At 41.5% G+C, this 24,614-nt stretch overlaps 1 protein-coding gene and 1 pseudogene across 1 annotated transcript; one reads left to right on the top strand and one right to left on the bottom strand.

Annotated features, from left to right (window-relative positions):
* Positions 1-753: 753 nt before the first annotated feature.
* Positions 754-17,003, top strand: LOC132500609 (dipeptidase 2-like). The gene is given in 11 exon segments (XM_060115722.1): positions 754-758; positions 1,357-1,468; positions 1,997-2,076; positions 2,403-2,529; positions 2,822-2,951; positions 3,171-3,257; positions 3,260-3,311; positions 3,604-3,673; positions 3,794-3,970; positions 4,350-4,434; positions 16,918-17,003. Coding segments are annotated over 11 exon segments (1,011 nt in total).
* Positions 17,004-17,084: 81 nt separating this feature from the next.
* LOC132500608 (3-hydroxyisobutyrate dehydrogenase, mitochondrial-like) lies at positions 17,085-21,241 on the bottom strand (annotated as a pseudogene).
* Positions 21,242-24,614: the final 3,373 nt, after the last annotated feature.

Here is a 24,614-nt window from a genome sequence, read left to right as displayed (position 1 = left end):
GTCCTGAACATCCCAGGGCTGAAGCTGGCCTGGAAGAAAACCTGACATTCCTCTGCTCAATCCTCAGGTGCCCCTTTGTGAGCTGAATTAGGAAAAGTCTACGCTCTGTGAGCCAAGGAGGATGCAGCAGCAGAGACAGGGTGCAGAGAAGCCTTAGCAAACTACACATGGGCTCCTGCCCTGAGCCATTGTCAGCGGCCACCACCAAAAACCAGGAGGGAGCTGGGCTTTTTGAAATGGAAAGCAACAATCTGTGGCTTCCCAAAGAGCCTCCTGCCTGGGGTCTCAGGAGGCAGGATAGAGAGCCCCAGGTAGACCTGCTCCCTGAAGCAAGAACAGGATAGAGAGTCAAGCAGCTCGCACCCTGCCCCGCGGTTCACATGCTCCTTTATTGCCAGCCCTTTCTGTCCCCAGTGGGGTCCCTTACTGCTCAATAAAATGTTTTTGTGTAACAGACTTCTACGGTCGCCAGTGTTCAGACTTAGGTCAGTACCCTGTGCTAGGCACTCCTGCCACCCGGGAAAGTTTCCAAAGATGGAACAGCTCCAGGGGGTGCCAGGGATCAGAGCAAAAATTTGAGAGGCTGGGGATGAAGGAGTTTGGGCACAGTCCCTAAAGCATCTCAGTGGTTGAGCTTCTGTGAGAAGGCACATCCCCAGTGTGTGTGTGTGTGTGTGTGTGTGTGTGTGTGTTGCGGGGAGGTGGTCCCTAGAGTTGGCAGCTAGCGGGAGAGCCTGAGGCTGGCAATGGGGAATGGCGTGCGGCCTCTGAGCAAGCACAGGCACTTAGCCCTTGAGGTGTCTGGGAAAGCTAGAGCCACAAGGGCCACGAGATAAGGCACGTGTAGCAACAGAACCCAGGTGCCAGGTCTTTCCTCAGAACTTATACTTCTCCACGAGGCTAGGGCTTCCACACTGAGGTAGGAGGGATCCTGGCCAGAAGGTCAGCCAGCAGCTCTGGGAGGAAGGTTGCTGCGGTGGGGCTCTGCTGCCATGGAAATGACTTCATTTCCTTCCACTCAAACAGCCTGCTGACTGGGTTCCTGCTCTGTTGAGTAAAAGGGTCGCTGACTCTCCCCAGAAGGTTGTTCAGTTCACATCCCAAGGGTCCCTCTATTTAGGCCCTGGGGAGGTGTAGCGACTCCTGAGGGCGCTCTTTCCTGAGGCTGCTGCCAGAAGTGGGGGAGGTTCCTCATAGTTCCCAGGCGCTGGTTGAAGTCCCCAGAGAATGGTCCTGCAGGCTGGGGAGTCAAGTAGGTGGAGAGAGCAGGTCGGGGGCAGAGGACCCCTTCCTGAATCCAGAGCTCACAAGGTTACCCCCCCCCATTTCCAGAAACTCTCTCTTCCCCCACTCCAGCCCCCATGGCCCAGTCCCGGGAAACCGGGAGCCCAGAGCACTTGTGGCCACAGAGGCGCTGGCAGGCAGCCCTCGGGGTGGGCGGGGCCGGCTGCAGGCAGATGGGGAGGAGGTGCGCTCCCGGGAGGCCTCGGGCTGAAGGTGGCCCTCTGAGAGAAGCACCCCAGCTTGGACAGGTAGGTTAGAGGCGGGGGAGAGCAACCTAGGGCGCCCCCTCGGAGCAGTGGGAGCGGGAAGAGGGGCAGGGGCGGCGGGAACCCGCGACGGGAGGCGAGTGGGCTCTCCGCAGAGGCCAGCTTAGCCCGCGGGAGCTGCCTCCGAGCAGGGGGCGGGAGGGCAGTGCCGCCCTGTGGCTGCCTGGCTTTGCGGATCGCGGCTTTCCGCACACGGGTCGCAGGGTTCTGTGACTCTGTATCCCCTCCGTCAACCCGTACCCCTCACGAGGCCGCGCCGCTGTGTGTCCTGTGTCGACGGACGGAACCCCATCGCCCGCCCCTCTCAGACCCGCCTCTGCCCGCCTGCCTGGCCCTGTGCAGCTTGTGGCCAGGGGGCCTGGAAGGTCCCCGCGCACTCAGCCAGCAGCCTCTGCTGTGTCTGCTGCTCCTGCTGGGTCTGCTGCTGTGAACCGTAACCCGTGCAGACCACGCCGGGCACCTCCAGCACCCCAAGTCCGCGGGAGCGCACGCGGGCCCTGATGTGGGACTTGCCGCTTGTGGACGGGTGGCTGCAGTGTGTGCGGGCTGCTGGGGGCCGGTGGGGGCCTAGCCTGGCCCTGGGCAGGGGAGGAGGTCCGGAGCATGCAGCGCTAGTGGGGAGGCTCCCTCACACCACCCCTGGGTGTCCTCTCCATCATCTAGGGATGACCTTTCCCTTCTCTGTCATCCCTTCCCTGGTGGGAACCCCTCAGCCCAGGCCTCAGATGCTCCTAGTATAGTCTGTGTGACAGTATGAGGTGGGGAACCCCCAGGCTGGCCCAGGCCAGGCAACGTGTCCTGCCTGATCCCAAGACCTAAGGAGCCCACCCATTTGCCTTGACCTCCCTCCAGCCACAACGACATGCCCCTGGTCCCGAGGCAGTTTTACCACCACGGGCTACAGGATGTTAATCTGTGCAATTTCAGCCATGGCCAGACTAGCTTGGACAGGCTGAAAGACGGTCTCATGGTTGCCCAGGTACCAAAGTGCCACCATGGCTGCTGGGGAATGTGGGGCAGTTTGGGGGCCTCAGAGAACACAGGTTAGTCACACTGGAAGTAAGTTACCATAGTGACCTAGAAAGTGCCATGCCATGGATGCTGGGGGCTACAGGGGTCACAGTGTGCCAACATGACGGGCATCCAAATACCACAGAAAAAGCAACGCATTACATGTTACTTCTGGGCACAGTGAGTGCTGTGCCAGCTGAGGAGGCTATGAGAAGCCCAAGGAGCTCCAAAGCCCAAACTAAGCCCTGGCCTTCCCTCAGTTCTGGTCAGCCTACGTCCCATGCCAGACCCACGAACGGGATGCGGTGCGCCTCACCCTGGAGCAAGTTCACTTCATCTGCCTCATGTGGGCCTCCTATTCTGAGCTGGAGCTTGTGACCTCAGTTAAAGGTAGACGGGGGACTTCCCTGGCAGTCCAGAGGTTAAGACTCCACGCTTCCCCTGCAGGGGGCTCGGGTTTGATCCCCGGTGGGGGGACTAAGACCCTCATGCTGAGCGGCACGGCCAAAAAACAAAAAAAATGTAAAGAGACTGGTGGTGGTATGTGTTAGGGACTTCAGTAAGCTACCCCTGCCTCTGAAAATGATCATCTGACCTACCTGCCCCCAGCTCTCAACAATACCCCGATGTTGGCTTGCCTCACTGGTGTGGAGGGAGGCCACTCACTGGACAGTAGACTCTCCATCTTGCGTACCTTTTTGTGCACTATGTGTCACTCACCCACACCTGCAACACGCCCTGGTGAGCACAGTGCAGATGGTAAGGGCCCAGTGAGGCAGGGATCTGCCCAAGATCACGCTGGGGCCCAGAGCAAGTTTACGCCTGGGATCTGGCCCTGAACCTGGGGTGGGGAGGGGAATGGAGGTTTGCAGAACAAGACAGAATCCCCAGAAGGGCGCTCCTACTGCCAGGCACAGCCCAGTTTGGGTCCCTCCTCTTGCACCAGGGAATTGCAGTTGTAGACGGTTCGACAGAACCTCTTTCTAGGCTCTTGTAGCCAAGTCACGGGCACCGGTCAGAATGCCTCCTGGCCATCCTGCAGTGCGCAGAGCTCAGCAAAGGGTATCCACCCCTTCTACAGCAATGTCAGTCGGCTGACCAGCTTTGGCGAGGTAAGGACCCGGCTTCCATACCCCGCCCCACATGAATGTACAGCCCCGCCTTTTCCCTACAGATAAATGCACACAAGATAAATGCAGGCCTGATGCCCTCTCCCCATCCTGTCCCTGCAGAAGGTGGTGGCAGAAATGAACCGCCTGGGCATGATGGTGGACTTGTCCCATGTCTCGGATGCTGTGGCACGGTGAGCCCTAGAATTGTCACAGGCACCTGTCATCTTCTCCCACTCACCTGCCCAGGGTATGTGCAAGAACACTCGGAATGTTCCTGATGATATCCTGCAGTATCTGGTGAGAGACTGCCCTGGCCATCAAACCTAAAGCAAGAGATTCAAACCAGGAGCCCTTGAACCTGAGCCTCTCCTCCCTCAATTTCCTCAAATGCCAGGTTAAATATCTTCTGCCCCCAAAACCCACAGTCCACAGCCCCTGAACTTTTGAGCCCTAGGTGGGGGTCTAGGTGGTAAGAGACTCCTCCAAACCTGGAAACCCAGGGCCAAGACACCACCCAGACCAGGGCTGCGGCTCCTCCATTCACACAAACCCAGAGAAGAGATGACTCTGACCTCAAAGCTAGGGCTGAATACCTTCCTCACAGTGACCGAGAGAGTGAACAGGCCGGAGGCTGTGCTGGGGGCCAAGCTGACTGTCCACCGGTCCGCCCCTGCAGAAGAAGAATGGTGGCACCGTGATGGTGTCCTTGTCCGTGCGGGTGCTGCAGCGCAACCCGTTAGCCAACGTGTCTACTGTGGCAGGTGAGCCTCACCCTGTGCTCTCTGAAAACTCTGATTTGGAGCTAAAGCTGGGTCCAAACTTGGGGAGGACTTCAGAAGAGCCCCAGTGGTTTGACCCACCTGTTGGCAATAGGTACAGCTCCCCAAAACCAAAGAATGGACAGTACACATCACCTTGGTGCCAGGTGGAACTGGAGCCACAGGATCAAACTGTGATACTGATGGGTATCAGGGAGGTTGTCAGACATTGCTTTATGTCAAAAACATAAAGAAAATGTCCACTATGAGAACTGTGGTTTGACTGACTTTTTTTCACATCTTTCTGACAAAATTCGTGAAGTTGTGAGTACCACAAGCGTCATTACACTTCTGTTCAAGACGTAATCTCTGGCTCACAATCATTGTTTAACTTCTGTATATTGCAGTGTACATGAAGGTCTGTATTAGTCTGGTTGGGCTGTTATAGTGAAATACTCTAGACTGAATGACTTAAACAGCAGAAATTTATTTTCTCACAGTTCTGGAGGGTGGAAGTCCAAGATTAAGATATTGAATACCATAAGAATTGGTTTCTGTTGAGAACAATCTTCCTGGTTTGCTGATGCCTGTCTTCTTGCGGTGTCCTCACCGGGCCTTTCCTCTATGAGCATAGGGAGAGAGATCTCTGTAATCTATTCCTCTTCTTATAAGGACACCATCAGTCCCTGTCAGATTATTTCCCCACGCTTATGACTTCAGTTAACTTCAGTTACCTCCCTAAAGGACTTAACTCCATCTTCTACAGTAAAATTGAGAGGGGTTTCAACATATAATTTTTGGGGGGACAAAATTCAGTCCATAACAACAACTTAAGATAACTTTCTCTGATTTTCAGTCTCTCACTAATACCTTCCTCTTTGTCTACGACTTATTCAAGTTTCCTTAATTAAATTTTGTTTTTAATTTTCTTACATTATCCCTTTCCTTTAAATGCTCTCTTCATATCTTAGTTGGTATTTCTTGGAAATGAAGGCACCTTTCCTCACAACGTATTGATTACTCTCCCCACTGTAACACAGCGTCTTCTCCCATGACTTTCCTGAAATGGTTCCATTTTTGTTCATAAAAGTTTAGTCATCAAATCAGATGGTTTATTTTCAGTTCCCATAGGATTTTACCTTTGGGAAACAACTGACTCCATTAAATGGCGCTTCTTTTAAATCTACCTTCCTTTGTGTTTTATAGCTATCTTATGATTTCTGTTGGCATACCACCTAGCTTCTTTCTGATCATTTTTTTAATTTTATTTTTTTCCGTTGTTTCTCTCCTCACTCCTTAGCACTAGATACTACATACATTTGGTCTTCTTCTCATCTCTTATATACTCTCTCTTACTCCAGCAGCTTTGTTTACCATTTAATATATTATCTGCCAGGCACCTTCCATCTGTTACCAACATCTCTCCCTCTGTCTTTGTCATTTCAGCCTTCGCTATGTTCTCTGTGCTCTCACAGGGAGATCTATTTAACACAGGAATCTCAGTGGAAAATACGAGTAACTTATTTCTCTACTAAGTAAAGCCCTTACAGATCATATGCTCCAGATCCATCTTGCAGCCACGTCATCTGGACTATGTGACCTCCAATGTCACAACAGCAGAGGACCAGACAAGAGGGACGTTGTCTCCTAATGACCTCAGCTCAGAAGTGATACACTTTATTCTGCTTCTTTGCCACTGGCCACAACTAATCAAAGGAAAACAGTCTAACTACAAAAGAGGATGAAAACTGTAGATAAGCACATAGGATATTTGATGAGCGCTATCTCGAGGGGACATCACCTACCATCAAACTTTTATTTCACAGAGAAAACACAGACTATAAAGCAAAAACACCACTAACTAACTTTTTCTCTTTACGTACAAGGATGGCTTTTCTACATAGTTTATAAATACCTATTCTCACTTCCTCAGTATTTTCCATTCATTTTCCCATCTCATTGGTATTGTTAAGGTTTTCCTCTTTAGCGACTTTATTTTGGCCCCCTCCCATTAAAAAGCTGCCCCCTTCCCATTAACAATTATTCTTGCTTGATGGCAAGTAATTCTCTAGCTACCTTTTCTCTCTTCCTAATTTCACAGTACACTTTATCAAAAATTGTATTTATTCTCATTGTCTGTATTTTCTTATCTTTATGTACCTCGTGACTCACACAATTTTGCTATTTTCTTTTTACTTATCTGCACTGGAATTGCATCCACCAACATTTAATTTGTGATTAAATTGAATGAATATTGTTTGGTCATTATGTCACGTTTCAGCAATATTTGATTTTGTTGATCAAACTTGTCATCTCAGAAAAATCTTTCACCTTATCAACAGTAGCATCTTAACCTGCTACTTCTTCCTCCTGCCTCTGGACATCCTTATCTTTTTCATTGGGCACTCTCACTTTGCCCTCTGCCAAGAGATGTGTATTTCTCAGAAGCTCTCTTCTGCCCTTGATAGATGGTCTCATCTACTCTTGTGATTCCAGCCACCATATATATCACAGATCTTGACCTAAAACTTACATATCTCCCTCCTGAGTCTCTTACAAACCTAAATAATTGCCAACTGAAAAACTCTGCCCAAATGTAACATGGACACTTAAAATTAATTATGTGATTTTACTGAACGATTAATTTTACCTTCAATACTTACTTCCACTATTCATCTCTCTACATCATTTATACCACCACTATTTGTACAGTTGTCCAAGTTGGATCCTGGGGAAACACTGAAGACTCTGGAATCTGACAACCCTCAGAATGGGAGAAAATATTTGCAAACGAGGGCAACTGACAAGGGATTAATCTCCAAAATATGTAAACATAAATAAATTTGTAAAATACATAAGCAACTCATGCAGATCAATATCAAAAAAAAACCCAATGAAAAAGTGGACGGAAGACCTAAATAGACGTTTCTCCAAAGATGGCCAACAAACACATGAAAAGATGCTCAACCTCACTAATTATGAGAGAAATGACAATCAAAACTACAAGGAGGTATCATCTCACACCAGTCAGAATGTCCATCATCAAAAACTCTACAAACAATAAATGCTGGAGAGCATGTGGAGAAAACGGAACCCTCCTACACTGTTGGTGGGTATGTAAATTGGTACAGCCACTATGGAGAACAGTGTGGAGGTTCCTTAAAAAACTAAACATAGAACTACCATGTAACCCAGCAATCTCACTCCTGGGCATATACCTGGAGAAAAGCAGAATTCAAAAAGATGCATGCATCCTAATATTCATTGCAGTACTATTTACAATAGCCAGGACATTGAAGCAACCTAAATGTTCGTCAACAGAGAAATGAATAAAGAAAATGTGGTACATATATACAGTGGAATATTACTCAGCCATAATAAGGAATGAAATAGTGCAATTTGCAGAGACATGGTTGGACCTAGAGACTGTCATACAGAGTGAAGTAAGTCAGAAAGAGAAAAACAAATATCGTATATCACTTATATTTTGAATCGAGAAAATTGGTACAGATGAACTTATTTGCAAAGCAGAAGTAGAGACAGATGTAGAGAACAAACACATGGATAACAAGGGGGGAAAGTGGGGTTGGATGAATTGGGAGATTTGGATTGACATATATACACCACTATGTATAAAATAGATAACTAATGAGAAACTATGGTATAGCACAGGGAACTCTACTCAATACTCTCTGGTGACCTAAATGGGTAGAAATATAGAAAAGAGGGAATATGTGTATAGGTATAACTGATTCACTTTTCTGTACAGCAGAAACTAACACAACATTGTAAAGCAAATATACTCTAATAAAAATTAATTTAAAAAAATAATAAAACCCTGGACTCTGTATAATCATCCCTCACCTTCACAATTAATTCAGTAACCAAGTACTGTCTAACCTAAATTCCATCTATCTCTCAATATTGTCTGCTTTTATTCAAGCCTCTTGCCACTACTTGGTTCTGAGCTACATTTTCTCTTATTTATGGAATATATACAGTCTCTTAACTTTTAACAGAATAAATCTTTTAATAGTATAAATATTCATTGAGTACCTACAACACTGGTAAATAAGGACTTTGTTCACATGGAGTTTACAGTGTAGTAGGGGAAATGAACTATGAAATATAACTATAACTCTCATAGGTAACTGGACAGCCAAGTTTTATAAGAGCACATGGAAAGAGAATGTAATCTCTAATGGAAGTCATAAAAAGCCAGATATTCGATGTTTATTTTGAAACTTATATGATGAGAGTGCATTCACCAAGGATTGAATGAATAAAGAATGATGCAAATTGATGACATAACCTGGAGAAAGTTCAGCATTAAGAGAAGTCTAACCCTGAAGTCTATTGAGTATTGCTGAAAATTTATGGAAGAAGGAGATGCTAAGTAAGGAGAGAGAAACCAGATAAGGGTGGACTAGTAGGCAAGAGCACAGTGCTTGAAGCTTTTTCCCCAAAATTAAAGAGAAGCTATCGGAGAGCTCTAAGCTGTTGAGTGAAATTTAGGTTACAATGCAGAGACTAAACAAGACAGAAATAATACTGTAGTCAGGGAAAAAGTGAACTTGGATGTTACATCAGAGTAAGATATATAAAATATATGACAATGGACATAGGGAAGAATGGACATATGTGTGTGTGTGTGTGTGTGTGTGTGTGTGTGTGTGTGTGTGTGTGTGTGTGTATATATATATATATATATATATATATATATATATATATATATATATATAGTATAATTATGACAACTCTTAGGGATTGTTCCAGAGTTTAAGGGAGGGGAGAAGAGTAAAGAATGACTCTCAGTTTCTTGCTTGGTTAATTGGGGTTAAAAGAGTTTGCAATAAAAAAGAATTAGCTTAAGTCATTTAGTCATTTTAAGTGCATTCTGAATCCTATACAAATAAGTTTGAGAAATTTAAAAAATTGTGTTTCCTTAAGTTTTGCATATCTTTTGTTATGCCATGAAAATTCCCTTCTTTTTCATATGATTAAAGAAAAGTTATGAAAAAAATGAGATGAGAGAAAATAAGATCTTATGAAAAATTATGAATGATCTTTATCTGTTTTTGTGCTTAGTGTAATTTCCTATTGTTTATCTCTCTCTATATATATTCTGAGATATCTTCTCAGACCTGCTGAATCAATCTGTGAGGATTAAGTTTAACTAATCACTCAGATGAAGCTAAAATTGTTTCATCTACAGGAATAACCAACATAAGAGAGCAGTCATGGTAGTCTCAAAATTAGAGAAGACTTCCCAATTATTCCCATTATGTCAAAGAGAGAATATGAGCAGGTACTTCAAGTATCCGAACTTCATATGATTAGATTCTGCAAAAGCATTTTAAGTAGAAAAAATACATAGAAGAAAGGTTAAGACAGAACTTTCCTGGGATAAAATGGATGATATAGTTTCACCAGATGCCTTTACTTAGGAAAAAGAAATGTTAAAGAATTTTAACAGTATCCAACCTGGAAAACAAAATACAGAAATTTTCACCACTAAGCCTGAGCTCAGTACAACTCTGATTTAGTGTTTTTTCAAGACTTACACAGCAGTCTCTATTTTAAAAATATTTATAAGTAACCCATTTTGTAGGAAAACACCTATCTTTCATCATAAGAATTAAGACATTTTATTCCAGCCTAACTTTTATACTCCATTTTCTACCATTTGGCAAATTATACCCTACGCTCTAGTCCAAAAAATCTCATTTACAATCATTTAAATACATTGTGTTGGTTCTCAAGTCCAGGATGTTCCTTCTGCCTGGTATGCTCCTGACCTTCTCTCCACGTGAAAAATTCCTACTGACATTCAAAACCTAATTCCAAGATCCCCTCATTGTTGACATCCTCTTCAATATCCCCTAGCAGGGTTATTGACTCCAAGTTCTATTTTAGAAAGTTACATTTTTATGATCTATTTATTTAATAGCCTATCCCTATTAGATTGTAATGAGTTGTTTATGCATCTCTCACACTCTCTTTTGAGTTCCTCTGGCCTTTATTTTTTCTTTTATCTCTTACCCATAAGCACAGTGCTTGCCCCATAGTATGTGCTCAGTGTGTTGGCTGAGTGAAAAAAGACACATTTTAGCTCTTTAATCTCTTTAATATCTTTAAGCCCTTTAAGCTCTTCACCTTTAATCATTTGTGAAATTTCATTTAAAATGACCTCAGCTTACACTTTGTTTCCTAAGTTAATTTCTAGTACTATAGAATGTACACTCAGAACACCGTCAGTGGCCTACTGAAAGAGTGTTCTCACTGGACTTCATGCAAATAGTCAACCCCTTATAACTTTCTCTGGCATACAACTGCCAGACATGTTCTTAAAAAAAAAAAAAGTACCAACCCCTCACCTATTGGAAAACTTCCAGAAGCTCTCCATTCCTTATTGCATCTTTTCTACTTGATTTTTCAAATACCTCTGTCTTACTTCATCTATTCAGAACTGCTTTTTCTACCTTTGGCTTTCATTTTCAATTTCATTCATATCATTATCTGCATTTACCCATAAGAACTAAGCATATTTCAGTTTCTTATGCAAATTTCCTCACTAGAGGTCAAAGGGGCAAGGACTATTGTGACAAAACATTAAATAAATAGACGATAGGACTTTGTTCTATTGGTCTGGGAAAATTACTACCTGAAACAAAATAATTCTGGGAACTGAAGTGATCGAGCGGTCAGCTTTGTTTACTTCAGACTCAAATCAATGTCTTGTCTTTACCTGACCTCTGGTTACATTTAGAAAAAAGTACTGTAAATACAGTGAATGAGCAAGACCACTATCTGAGATGTGTCTGGATCCTTAGTATAGTAACTGGGGGAATGATAAGCATAGATCAATATTTGCTGATTGATGACTCAATAGATCTGGTTAAACCTCACCATCAGAATTCCAGATTTTTTAACAAGCTTCTCAGTCTTTTCATCCCAAAGAAGAAACTAAAGAAACCAGATGACAAGAATTTCAAATTGTAAAATATCCTGGTTGTCAAATTTAAATAGGGATATCCTGTGCAATGGAGAGGCTGGCTGGTGCCAATTTCACATTTTGATCTCTAGTGTCTGGGCGAAGCCTGCTCTGCCAGTGAGCTGACAGGTCGAGAGCACTCCAGCTTCCACAGACACCCGAGAACTTTCTATTTTTCATGGTGTTCCTCCCTTATCTAAGAGAAGGACTATATTCACAATGAAAAAAGTTATGATTAATCACCAGTAGAGAGATTCTTCCACGTTTTGGGTGCCCATGTTAAGAGTCTGGTATAGTCAACACTCCCTCTAACATAGATCATGTATTGAAATGAGAAATCTATCACCTAATACGGCCAGAGAGATTAAGGGAGTTGGCCCAGCTGAGCCCAGGAGACACCTCTAATTCAATATCTCAAACATTAACAGTGATTGTGATCAAGGAGACTTACAGCACATAAGAGATTCAAAAAACATATTAATCCACCTCCGGCAACACTGCCAGTTTAAAAGAATGATTAACCTTCTCTCCCACTTGATTCAACCTAGCTATGTATTATACCACTCTAAATGCTAGCAGACTCTATGCTTATGGCTTCCATTTGGTAGCACTTAGTATACACGAAAACTTTCTCCAAAAAGGAATTACTTTTGAAACCATAAACATTTCAGTTGGGAAAAGAGAAAAAGAAAGGAGGTGCAAGTAAAGGGAACTAGGAAAAAATAAGAAAATACCCTCAGATATAAACATGTTGATTCAAAAAATAACTTAAAGGGGATTTAAACGTTACTAGGTGAGCATTTATTCTGTTTCTGCTTTAAATAAAGCATTCTGTTCTATTTGTAGGTGTTGAACTTGTTTATTATCTAATGTCTGTTAAAAACCTCTTGGAAAAGATGTATTCATTCTGGTATCCTAAGCACCTATCTGGATGAACAGCACAAGCAATGGGAAGTCATGGGGCATAATGGACCTTGCAAAGGCTCTGGAATCCATGTCTTACTTATGGTCTTTGAGACTCAGGCTCCTCCTCTATGTAGTGTTCATAAAACTTAGTGGAGATAGAACACTAGGGACACAGAAGGTCAAAGTAGGTATTTACTACTACTTTTCAAATATCTTCCTTTAGGAAAACAAATATATTTTATTTGCAATGAGGCTTTCTTGTGAATTTTATTCTTCTAAAGAAGAATATTTTTAGTGAACAATTTATTCATTTGCCTCCCTGTGCTACTTTATTGACAATACTCAGGTAGGGGTGGTTTTCTCTCAAACAGTTACCTTCATGTGATTTGTATCTCAGACCTTCCTAAACGCATGTTTTCCTGCTCTTTCTTTCCACCCCATACCAACTCTACATAAAATATTGTGATCCTCTATTAAAATGCACAGAACCCTGGGAAAATAAGGAGAAGCAAAATGTTTGTCACTGCCAGCTCTGTTATGCATATATCAGAGGCTAAATGATAACTGATGAAGACAGAAATGGGAACCATATCTGTCTGACTTCATAAATCAGAAGTGTAGCTACTACAAGCTGATGAATTGGAACTCAGATCAAGGCCTAGAGTGGAGAGGAGTCTTCTGATCAGAAGGGGAAAGTAAACAAAGGGCAGCGTTTAATTATTTAATAATAAGTAAGAGAATGACTATGGTGTTTTTACAGAACAAGATATAATATTGAAATAAAACCCCGCAATGTGACACAGAAACATAATGCAATCCTCTGAAGCTACAACCCTTCCTAAACAAAACCATACCATTCTTTTCACACAAACTGGAAAGTAAAAAGAAAGGGGATACTGATCTTCATCACACTGGCATTAGAAGCAGATCTAGTTTTAATGAAGTTTTATTTCATGGACTGAAGTCTCCCCCAAAAAAGGGTAAGCTTTTTTCTCAAGAAACATCACTGTGTAATAATCAAGGAGCCAGGGATGGTGGTATTAATTGCTCTAAGTACGGGGATTTGTTTTGCAGAAAGAAGTACCAATCAGAAAGAGAATTGACCAATAATTACTTAACAAAACTGCTTCCGAAGTAGATTTCTAAATCTACTTTTAGACTAATTGATAGTTAGAAAAATCTTACTAAGTTTATTCATTTAGAGGAAATCTGTGCAAGCCTCTGAAACCAAGAGGTATTATATCAAAAGAGATAAGGTCACTAGACACTTATTTTTTTTTTTTAATTTTTTTTTTAAACCCACATTTGTTTATTTATTTATTTTTGGCTATGTTGGTTCTTCACTTCTGTGCGAGGGCTTTCTCTAGTTGTGGCAAGCGAGGGGTCACTCTTCATCGCGGTGTGCAGGCCTCTCACTATCGAGGCCTCTTTTGTTGCTGGAGCACAGGCTCCAGATGCGCAGGCTCAGTAGCTGTGGCTCACAGGCCCAGTTGTTCCGCGGCATGTGGGATCCTCCCAGACCAGGGCTCGAACCCGTGTCCCCTGCATTAGCAGGCAGACTCTCAACCACTGCGCCACCAGGGAAGCCCCACTAGACACTTATGTAAGAGCCACTTCTTCCTCAAATGGCCACCATATAGTCATTTCTGACTATTACATTACCAAGAAGTAGCAATGCATCTTTAGGAAACTAGTATGAAAGAAAAACATAATAAAATTTTTTGCAGGTGACTCTTTGATCTCATAGGTGTGTGTTAATTTTCCAAAGTTGGGACTGGATCCTGTCTTTAGAAAATGCTCCTTGAAATATCGCATTGAAAATCTTCTCTTTTACTCCTTATTGTAAATACTGTATATGTTTTTAAGAAGACCAATAAAAAACATGGACTATGAGACTATTTTTCCAGTAGTGAAATTGTGGAGAATACAGCTTGCATTTCCACTGTATTCCCGCAAAAGGAGGAAGTTCTTTTCCACAAAGACTCTCATCAATGTTAACTCTGGGAGAGAAGAATTTGTAGTTGTTGCATGCTTTGTGGTGAGAGACTCACACTTTTTCCCCTGCCTCTATCGTTGGAAACAGGGCACACTTTGGGCTGAGAATTCACGCTGTGGTCGGAAAAAAAGAAACGAAAAATACCCTCATTCACACTGCTCTTTAACAAGTTCAGTGAATGGGCTTCAGGCATTCTAAACAGCAGCGATTAAAAAATAACTTTAAGTTTCCTACATTTCTTCCAGTAGGATGAAAAGCTGAAGTATGTTAACTTTAATTTTATGGTTTGGGTGAATACTCCTTGTCAAAGCAGAAATCAGCCTCTTACAGGGAATGAGTGCTAATTAAGAAAAACAGAGTAAGCATGTTATATGAAGTATACTTGTTTCTTTCCTGTGCACTTTGGCTGCACAAGCTCTAACCACAGTTTTCGGAGCAACCATCAGTGCTCCCTAAGAATGCCAATGCAGTGTTCCTTCCAGTTAGTGGGGTGCAGAGACCAATCAGAATGCTGATGCTTTCCACAAAGGAGATGGGGCTAGGGAGCCAAATGCAATCAGGGAATATTATATCTGTCTTGTGTGCCTCCTACAAAACAGTGTCCTCTCAAGACTACTCTATCTCTTCTTTGCTTTATACGTGTATGTGTAAGTTTGTATATGTAAGCTTTACAAGTCTCTAATAAGAGAAAACTGAAAATGCCCAGGAAAAACGCAAAAGTGCTTCAACAGAGAAAGGTCTCTCTGTTCCTGTTGAAGAGGATATAGAGTTAATAACAGGAAATATACATCCCCTGAAACTGTATGAAACATGGATGCTTCCAAAATTTACTCAAAGTCTCACTGACCAGGCTATAAGTAATTTTAATTATTATTTCTTATGATTATGGTAAATAAAAAGTCTCAGTGGTATGCTAAAAATCTTTAACACTTGTTGACTTTTTTGTTGATAGCTTTCCTCCTCCCAGGCTCCAGCCAACAGTAGCAGTAACAGATATCCAGATCTTAATAGGATAGAAGTATAATGGTGCACTGAATATGGAAAGGAAGAACCAGTAATGGTTCCTATATATTCATAACGTGAATCAGAATCCAACTAAGGAATAAACTTGCCCAAGAAGAAGTTGACAGCAAATAGTTTCTCCTCTTAATGAATTGAGGAAACAACTTTGAAGTTATCTGTAGCCACCGCTTCTGAAGCAACCAATCGCTTTGTAACTCTTAGTTTACTTGTATTAGATTAATTTATATTAGAGTTTATTTAATGCAATTGCTCACAAATTTTAAACCATTTTGTAGAGTAGTGTTCGGTATCTGTTTAAATGAAATGTTTTCCTAAGCTCAAGATCTGTGTTTTTATGTTGTGTAAATTATGAAATTACTGTGGAATATCTGGTAAACTTGATAGGAAACCCCAGATGTCAGCACTTTGCTGGACAAGATTTAAAATGGCCCACACCATTAACTCTTATCAGGAGGAGTATCAGTGGGCTAAGTGATAAGGGCATGCCCATCCATTACATTCACCCAGGGTAATGTGAGAAAGAATCAAAGGGCAGTCAGACAGGTACCTCTATGCTCAGATTCCACTGCCAAGAAATGGCCTAAGTCAGCTCTTGTTGTTGAAGAAAATAACCCTTTAGGAATCAGACTGAATCCTATTTTAAGTTTTAGAGGAGGAAGGATACTATTTTAACATTGATGAAATGTGCCTCTTTTTTTTTATCAGCATAGAAATTTATTTGAATTCAAAACAATATGGTTATATTTAGCATAGTGTAATAATTATCTAAAGCACATATCATCTTTGTCTCTGCAACAGTTCTAAAGATGTCATTCTTTTGAAGTCAAAAAATATGCAGTAAAAATGTACAAGGAAGCAAAAATATGAAAAAAACAAGTTTGCTGAGTACGGGAAGTTGTTACACGAGGGACACACCAAGATAATGTAACAGAGTACAAATTACATAACATGCAGCAAGGAGTTATCTTGCTTTAACAACTCCTAGAAAATAAACCAGTAATCTCAATGCAAGAATATCACCACTGGGTTAACAGGACAAATTTTCTGAGGGACACAGGTAGTAATTCACTGTACTTCCCCTTTCTCTCATACCTTTTCTCACACCAACTTCTTTTCTTTCCTCGAGGATAGATTTTATCTTATTGAAAAAATAATGTAGTTTTATTTGTAAAGTGGAGTAAATAATATCCTGAGTGAAGTAGGCAGCATGTTAGCTGAAGATGCTCAGGAATACAGCTTTTGAAAAAGACCAATCAGTTAGTTAGCTAGCAGTTACCATCAGTGGCTTGCAGAAAAAAAAAAAAAATTACAGATGATATGTTTGCTAAATCGATAAAAAGAATAAGCAGTTTAAAATGGGTTAAAAATCCCAGGATTTATTGTGACCTAGACCAGAGGTCCCTAAACTTTTAGGAACCAGGGACAGGTTTCCTGGAAGCAAATTTTTCCAGGGAGGGGGGGTGGGGTGTGTGAGGTTCAGGTGGTAATGTGAGCCATAGGGAGCTGCAGATGAAGCTTAGCTGGCTTGCTTGGGACTCACCTGCTGCTGTGAAGCCTGGTTCCTAAGAGGCTGATGACTGGTACCCGTCCGAGGCCAAGGGGTTGGGGACCCCTGACCTAGAAACTCAAAAGCAGACAGTTGACTTTGATTAAGCCCATTTTCCTGTGAAGTGAGCCATAAGGGGCTCCAAGACACAATTTTGTTTCAACAGTGTTCACAAGCAGAGGGCAAACTCAGAAGGTCTCCTCCTCTTGCAGAAACTGGGCCACGGATGAGAAGTCTTTTTTTGAGTAGCCCTTCCCGCACATCATCCCTGCAGATCTGATGGGCTTGACTGCCCAGAAGGATTGGGCTCTTCGTGCTGGTAGCAGAGCCTCATGCTAATCCCAGATCCTTAGCCATGAGTGTTGCTCCAAATCTGCCTTGATAGTAATTAGCCGAGGGAACTCCATCCATCACCCCAGTTACAGGATTATAAGTGTCACTTGACCAACATCGTCCTGAGCTCGTATTTAGGATTTTAGCCAAGAGTTTTGGGTCAAGCCCTAACCTGAGTCCCAGATTCATACCTTCAGCAGCTCCAATACTACTAATAGTTAACAGCAAGTTTTTGCAGATCTTCGAAGCCTGGCCAGTCCCAACAGCTCCACGATGCACCACATGGGAGCCCATGCACCACAGCAGCTCAATCCCTCCCATCCTAAATGTGAGGTTGCCAGACAGAGCCGTTCCCACACCACCAGAAACAGGAGCATCCGTGAAAACTGCTCCCATTTTCTCAACTTCTTTGGCCAATTCTCTCAAAACCATAGGATCAACAGTACTGGAATCTATTAATAGTGAGTCTTTCTTCACTTTTTTTTGAATTCCATTTGCTCCAGAATAAGCTTCTAGCGCACTGATGCATTGTAATAATTCTGTCAGCTTTTTCAGCTACATCTGCTGCGGAAGACACTACCGGGTTCACCTGCATCTAGAAGCTCTTTGCATGCATCAGGGAACACATCATCAATAATGAGTGGCTAGCCATGTTTCATGAGCTATTTTGCCATTGGATTCCCCACGTTGCCTACTCCAATGAATCCAACTGGAGTTTTGGAAGCTATTGACCTAGAACACAGCGCTGCAAGGCGGGCCACCGCCGGCTGCTGTGGACGACTCCTGTACTAGAGGCCAGAGGTGGCTCCACGGAGACGGAAGGAGGCTGCCACACTGCCCGCACCCCTCCTTCCCACGGTGACCTCCTCGACTCCCGGCTCACCCACTGGCTGCTATAGGGTGCGTGGTGCGGAGGGCCGGCTCGGCTGTGGCGATTCTTAATACCCCTTTGTTACTAGGTTACACATACAATTTTACCTAGTGAGCGATTTAACAGAAGGAATTTTTTTCTACGGCATTTTTGTGGCACACAGGATAGAAGCGAGGTCACTATTTCTTTGAAAAACTGAATTAACAATTTATAGAAAGTCATGATTCATTCTAAAAATATGCTGAGTCAAAGAAACGTGAAAATTGATGCGATGGAGGAAGAGCGTTAGACTTCCCTGATGCTCAAATGGGACCTTTCTTCTGGTGTCAGAACATGGTTGTGTAACTCCTTTAATCCCAGTGGATTTTCCAAAAATTCCAGAATCTTCAGATTTTGGTAACCCCTGTTTAATGTCTTTGCCCCTCCCATGCCAAACCCCCACCCCACCCCGCACACATTTATTTTTTACCAGTTGTCTTCCAGGGTGTGTTTTTTTTTTTTTTTTTTTTTTTTTTCTTTTTGCGGTATGCGGGCCTCTCACTGTTGTGGCTTCTCCCGTTGCGGAGCACAGGCTCCGGATGCGCAGGCCCAGCGGCCATGGCTCACGGGCCCAGCCGCTCCGCGGCATATGGGATCCTCCCAGACCGGGGCATGAACCCGTATCCCCTGCATCGGCAGGCGGACTCTTAACCACTGCGCCACCAGGGAGGCCCAGGGTGTTTTTCTTTATATAGTTATTGCCGCAGTTTGTTAGACTACTGACCCCCAGTGCAAATGCCCCTCCCCCCCGTTTTCTCACCCTGTGTAGTTTTGTTCCACCTTGACCTGGGCTTGGTCACGTGACTTGCTTTGGCCCAATGGCATATCCAGTGCTGAAGCTTGGAGAGTACTCGTGCTTTAGGGCTTGTCCTCATGGAAACCTGACATGTTAGGAAGCCTGGCTAACCTAGTGGAGACTAGGCACAGGCCACAGCCAGCACCAATGGCTAGACATGTGAAAGCAACCAGCCCCAGTCCAGCAACCAGATGATGGCAGCCTCAGTAGTCACCTCAGGTGAAAGCAAGATAGATCTACCCAGGAGATTGTAGCCATTCTGCTGATTCACAAATTGTGAGGAGATAAAGTGCCTGCTGTTTTAAACCACCAAGCTTAGGAGTAGTTCATCACACAGGAAGAGATATAACTATCTTCACTGTTAGATTATTTTTCCATTTTATACCATGTTTCCCCTCAAACAATTGTTCCTTTACCCAAGATTCTAGAAAAGAAATAACAACTGATGAGGCTGATAGAGCCTTAACATATTTTAAAAGTTTTATAAACTTTTAAAATAACTATGTTAATAAAATCAATATTTATTTTATCACAAAATTATTTTCTTCAGTTACCTTAAGAAGTAATGCAGAATTGTACTAAGTTTATAAATTTGGGGGCTCTAAAAATGTGTTATTCCTTGGACTCAAGTCCTAGTGTACTTTATGTGGGCATTCACGTTTGCAAAATGATTCCAGGAAATTTGCAATTTCATTTTACAACTTTGGCCTCAGGAGTCTTATGATATTTTACCTGAGAAAAATAATACATTAATTCCACTTTCAGCTAATAAACCAATGGCTTCCTGTATTTTCTAAATTCCCTATTGGTAAAGAAGACTATGTATAGCGTACAAGACTGTCATGATTAGGAGGAAGGTAATACAGAAAGAGCCCGTCAAATTAGGCATTGCCCAGTCATGTCAGTATACTAACGTGGGGAGCCACAGGCAGCTTGAAGCCTGGAAAAAAGACAGATACAATGTAATGATTATCCTAAGGATCCGGATAATGATTCCTATGATTTTGTTTTAAATATTAATGGCAGAGGATTCTGGGGAAATGATGATGGCTACAGAGAAGATTTTTATCCCTGAATATGCCACCCCTCCCCTAAATACACAACCACCCAACCCCCCAAAAAAGAAAGAAAAGCATCTAGAATAGCAAGATCAAAAACCTACAGGCAACATCTACAACAAGGTGTCCACATGAAATGCAATATACAGCCAGGTAGGAACAAATCAACAATAGGAAAAAGACCTACATATGTGTATCCCAAGGTGTGTGGGAGGAAGACGAGGGAAGGACTCTCTCTCTCTTTCAGGAGAGCCAAAGGTTACTATGATTCAAGAACTCCCTGAGATTGAAAAACTCACTGAGAACAGTGGCAGAAACCGGGAGTGAACGTTACAGGCTCCACTTTGCAGCTGAGTGCAAGAACTTTGAAATGTTCTGAGGATGTCAAGTGTTCTGGGGTCTGTGAAACCTTGACACCTATCAAACCAAAGCACCATTCTAGAACAAATCCCCATACTCAACAAGGACAGCAAAGAGGAGGCCTGGGTAAATGGGCATAGGAGGGCCGAGGAGGAAGATTTTAGAAATTTTAACGTCGTTTTTTAAATTGTGTTGTGAAAATAATAGAAGATAGTGAGCCCTGGAGTTCTGAAGCTAGAAATTGTATTCTGATCTATGTTTCTCTCCTAAAGTGGAAACTTATTTCATTTAAAATGAGTGATAGAAGAGTATTCCATTCACATCCTGTAGAAAATCAGTGAGAAAAAATAAGGGTGAAAAGAAAGTTCCAGAAAATCCTGAAAGCATGACAGAAAGACACGTCCACAGAAGAAATGAAATTTATCCCCTGATATTGCGGAAAAAGTAAAAGAAATTTTAAAAGGAATAGAAACTGGTTTTAAGAAAAACATAAAATAAATTAGAAAAATTCAGAAATGAAGTGATTGGAGAATAGCAAGATTTGAAAAGATGAAAGAATTCAGTAAGTAATTTGTTTTAAAAAAAATCATGTCTCGAGAGAAGGTTAAACTAGAAGGAACACAAGTTTGAATAAACACAGTGGATAATGTCTCCTTGGAGAAATAGCTGATTTCAAATCCAGCATGAGAAACGAACAAGATGTTCCTGTTACATCTTTTCATACAAGAGAGCTGGGAAGACTTCAAAGACTATTGTGGTTGTGTGGAAAGGACTCAGGAGCCAACTTGAACAGGATCCGTGAACCTAAGAGGAGACAATCTCTGCAACGATATTTATAACAACCTCACTGAAAACAACAGCACAGAAAGAAAATACCTCATTAGTCATCTTCGGAAGCTACTTTGGAGTCAACCTTTCTCTCTCTTTTTTTTTTCTTTTTTTGTAAAACTGGTAAATAAAATAAAAGAAACATTTATTCTTCCTTTCCTAATTAAACTGTAACTCAGGGCAACCAAATAGTTGACGAAATAATGTTCAAGCTAGTAAATGAATAATAATCTAATTAGTAGAATATCACCATTTGGTACCCTTAATAAATAATGGATCTAGACATTGATCATTAATGGCTGCAACGTCACAGTAAGACAGACACTTTTTAGTTCCTTTTGGAATTAATCAATATTATCTATGAAGTAAACTTGCCAAAAAATCACACCTGAATTATGTCAGTGCTCTAGATCTATCTACCAACTGACAGTAAATACATGGGCCAAAGGAGCATAATAAATATATAAGCATAAAGGAGATGCAATCAGCATAATCCAGACAGTTGGGAACCCTACTGGATGAATGTTTTGAATTCAGTGACAAATACTTGCAAGAAAAATGAGCAAATTTAGTTCTTTTAAACTTATACTTTAAAAGAAATTGTGTTTGGATCAGCAATCAAATAAATAATGGTTATTAACATAAAAATACATTTATAGGACAATCAAGGAAACATGAACTGACTGGCTATTTGTTGATATTAAGGAATTATTATTATTTGGGGATGTGTGATAATGACATAGTTGAGCTTAAAAAGGACAGTTCTTGCATTTTAGAAATATGTATACTGACGTTTTCACTGAGAAAAAGAAATCTGGAATTTGCTTTAAAATTGCTGGGGATTATGGTGGTAGTATTAAGAGAGGGTATAGAGAAAATATATTGGCCTGAAATTGATATATATATATATATATATATATATATATATATATATATATATATATATATATATATATATATTTTGCCATACGCAGGCCTCTCACTGCTGTGGCCTCTCCCGTTGCGGAGCACAGGCTCTGGACGCGCAGGTTCAGCGGCCATGGCTCACGGGCCCAGCCGCTCTGCGGCATGTGGGATCCTCCCGGACAGGGGCACGAACCCATGTCCCCTGCATCGGCAGGCGGACTCTCAACCACTGCGCCACCAGGGAAGCCCTGAAATTGATATTTGATGAGAACAATTGATGAAAGTTTCTACTTCTTTCTTTTTACTTCTGTAGATGTTTGAAATTTTCCATACTAAAACATGTTTTATAAATGTAGATGGCTTGCAATTTGCTCTTCTGAGCTCTCAGAAGGCAAAAAGCCATTCTTAAATTAGGAGCTTTCTTCTCTAGCCAAGAATTCTAATGATAATTTTGTCCCAACTGGCCAGTGCACTCAGATTGCTCTGAGATCTGTTGGTGGAAAAAAAAATCAGCACAACAATAAAGAGGCTCTTTAGTCTTAGAAGAAAACAACAAAGAGTAAAGGCTGGTTCTAGGTCTAGGACAATAGTGTAATATCAGTATGAGACAAAATATTAGTTTCTTCCAAAATCCACTTGTTACTACTGTGTATACTTTTGCAGCAAAATGTCTTTTCTGCATTGTCAGCATTAAAGTAAATTTACTATTTAGGTAGCATTTAAATTATCATATACTCAAAGCCTAGAAATAATCCCCTAGGCTGAAATGACATTAACTCTTATTTTGGCCATTGTAGTGTATTCTCCAGTCCTACTTGCTTTGTCTATAACTGTCCTAAAAAGGTGTGAGGAGATCTGCCAATATTAATGCCAGGATTCAAAATGAGTTCTTTGTAGCTTGCTTCCTTCAGGATCTTCTGCCCTCAGACCCATGTATTTACTTAATGCCTCAGATTATTGTATATGTCATATCTTTCCAACTAGAAGACAAGCTCCTTTAAGGGCAGTGACTAATAATAGTGCCTAATAATAATAATTAGTCACTAATATTAGTGACTAATAATAATTTGTCACTGCCCTTTAAGGGCAGTGACTAATAAAGAAGAAAAGCTCCTTTAAGGGCAGTGACTAATCAACAACGAATTTACTCCAACACCAGTGCTTTCAAAATGTGTGTTGCTTAGTATATGTTTGACTGTAAGAAGTTATAGAAACAATTCTATTCTAACTAAATAATAATGATACTACTACTACTATTTCTACTACTACTGCTAATAAAATGTATGAAATAGAGTATAACTGGGACAACAAATATAACACTGGAAATCCCAGACTATAAAATGAATTATCCGAAAGCCACTGTCCAATCCATCGACTATAAACAGTTACTTGTGAATTGGTAAACATTTAAATGCATAATTGAGAGAAAGGTTAAAACAAATTTTCTTACCAAAAAACACAATTTTTATACCTACAATTTTTGAGCTCAACTAACCTGTAGTTTTAACAGAAATAGATGAGATTCAAAGTATTCATTCAGTTTCCTAAATGATCCATTCCCTATCTTTCCTTATGAAACAATCAGTTATAACTCTAATAATTTGTCAAGGACTCAACAATCTCTACTTCTTTTATTTTCCAAGGTTTGGTATCATTACAAAATCAAGTCCTTTGGTGGAATTTGATAGTTTCAAAATCCCTCATCAATATTATTCACTGGGATAAAATAATATGAAAATTTAAAAAACACTGGCTATGTGCTGAGAAATGATCCTTCAGTGATTCACTCAAGGTGGACTAGCACTCAGGCTACACCTGAGGTAGAACTTGAATTCCAAAGTGGACCTTTAAACCACAGCTCATCTTCTCTTTTTAAAACCGTTAGAAATAAGCCTGTTGCGTGACCTTTGAGATTCTGCAAAGAGACTATATTTAGATCTTTTGTCTCTTTTAACTTCCCTAGTCCCCTTCTCTACTTTCAGAATAGTGATTCCCAGATAAGTACAACGAGTTCAAACAGTGTGGTTAAAGGGGTAGTTAGTCTGCTCTGCAGCCAAGTTACTCACAGAATAAATAAGTTGGCTTTCACAGTTGTTAGTTTCTTCATGGGCTTTGCTTAGAGGGGTCTCAGCCCAAGCAAGCAGCCTATCAGCAGCCTGAAATAACTCTGTGGAAATCTAATGGCATATATGTAAAATATGTCTGTGAAACCTTTTATTCAATCTTAGGTGCATAACTTTACTACTTCTTTAGGCCTGGAAAAGTATATTCAGCTACAAAAGGACGGAAAAGAAAATGTGTATAATACCTCATGCCTTCCTCACACCCTAGAACCTTATTTTACCCCTGTTTCATCAGAAAATGATGTATACTGTAAGAAACATTTTTCAAATTATTTGATCAAATATTTAAGTACACTGTCTCTGTATTTATTAAAGCAAATATAGTTACCTTTCTGTCCCTTTCTAAAAGAAAGCAAAAGATACAGTTCTTTTTTCTTAAGACTCAGGGTTTATGGATATTAATT

This window comes from Mesoplodon densirostris, chromosome 13 (assembly GCF_025265405.1).
Source record: "Mesoplodon densirostris isolate mMesDen1 chromosome 13, mMesDen1 primary haplotype, whole genome shotgun sequence".
Classification (NCBI taxonomy): Eukaryota; Metazoa; Chordata; class Mammalia; order Artiodactyla; family Ziphiidae; genus Mesoplodon; species Mesoplodon densirostris.
The sequence above is the reverse complement of the archived record's forward strand: the minus strand, read 5'-3'. Positions and strand labels throughout refer to the sequence as shown.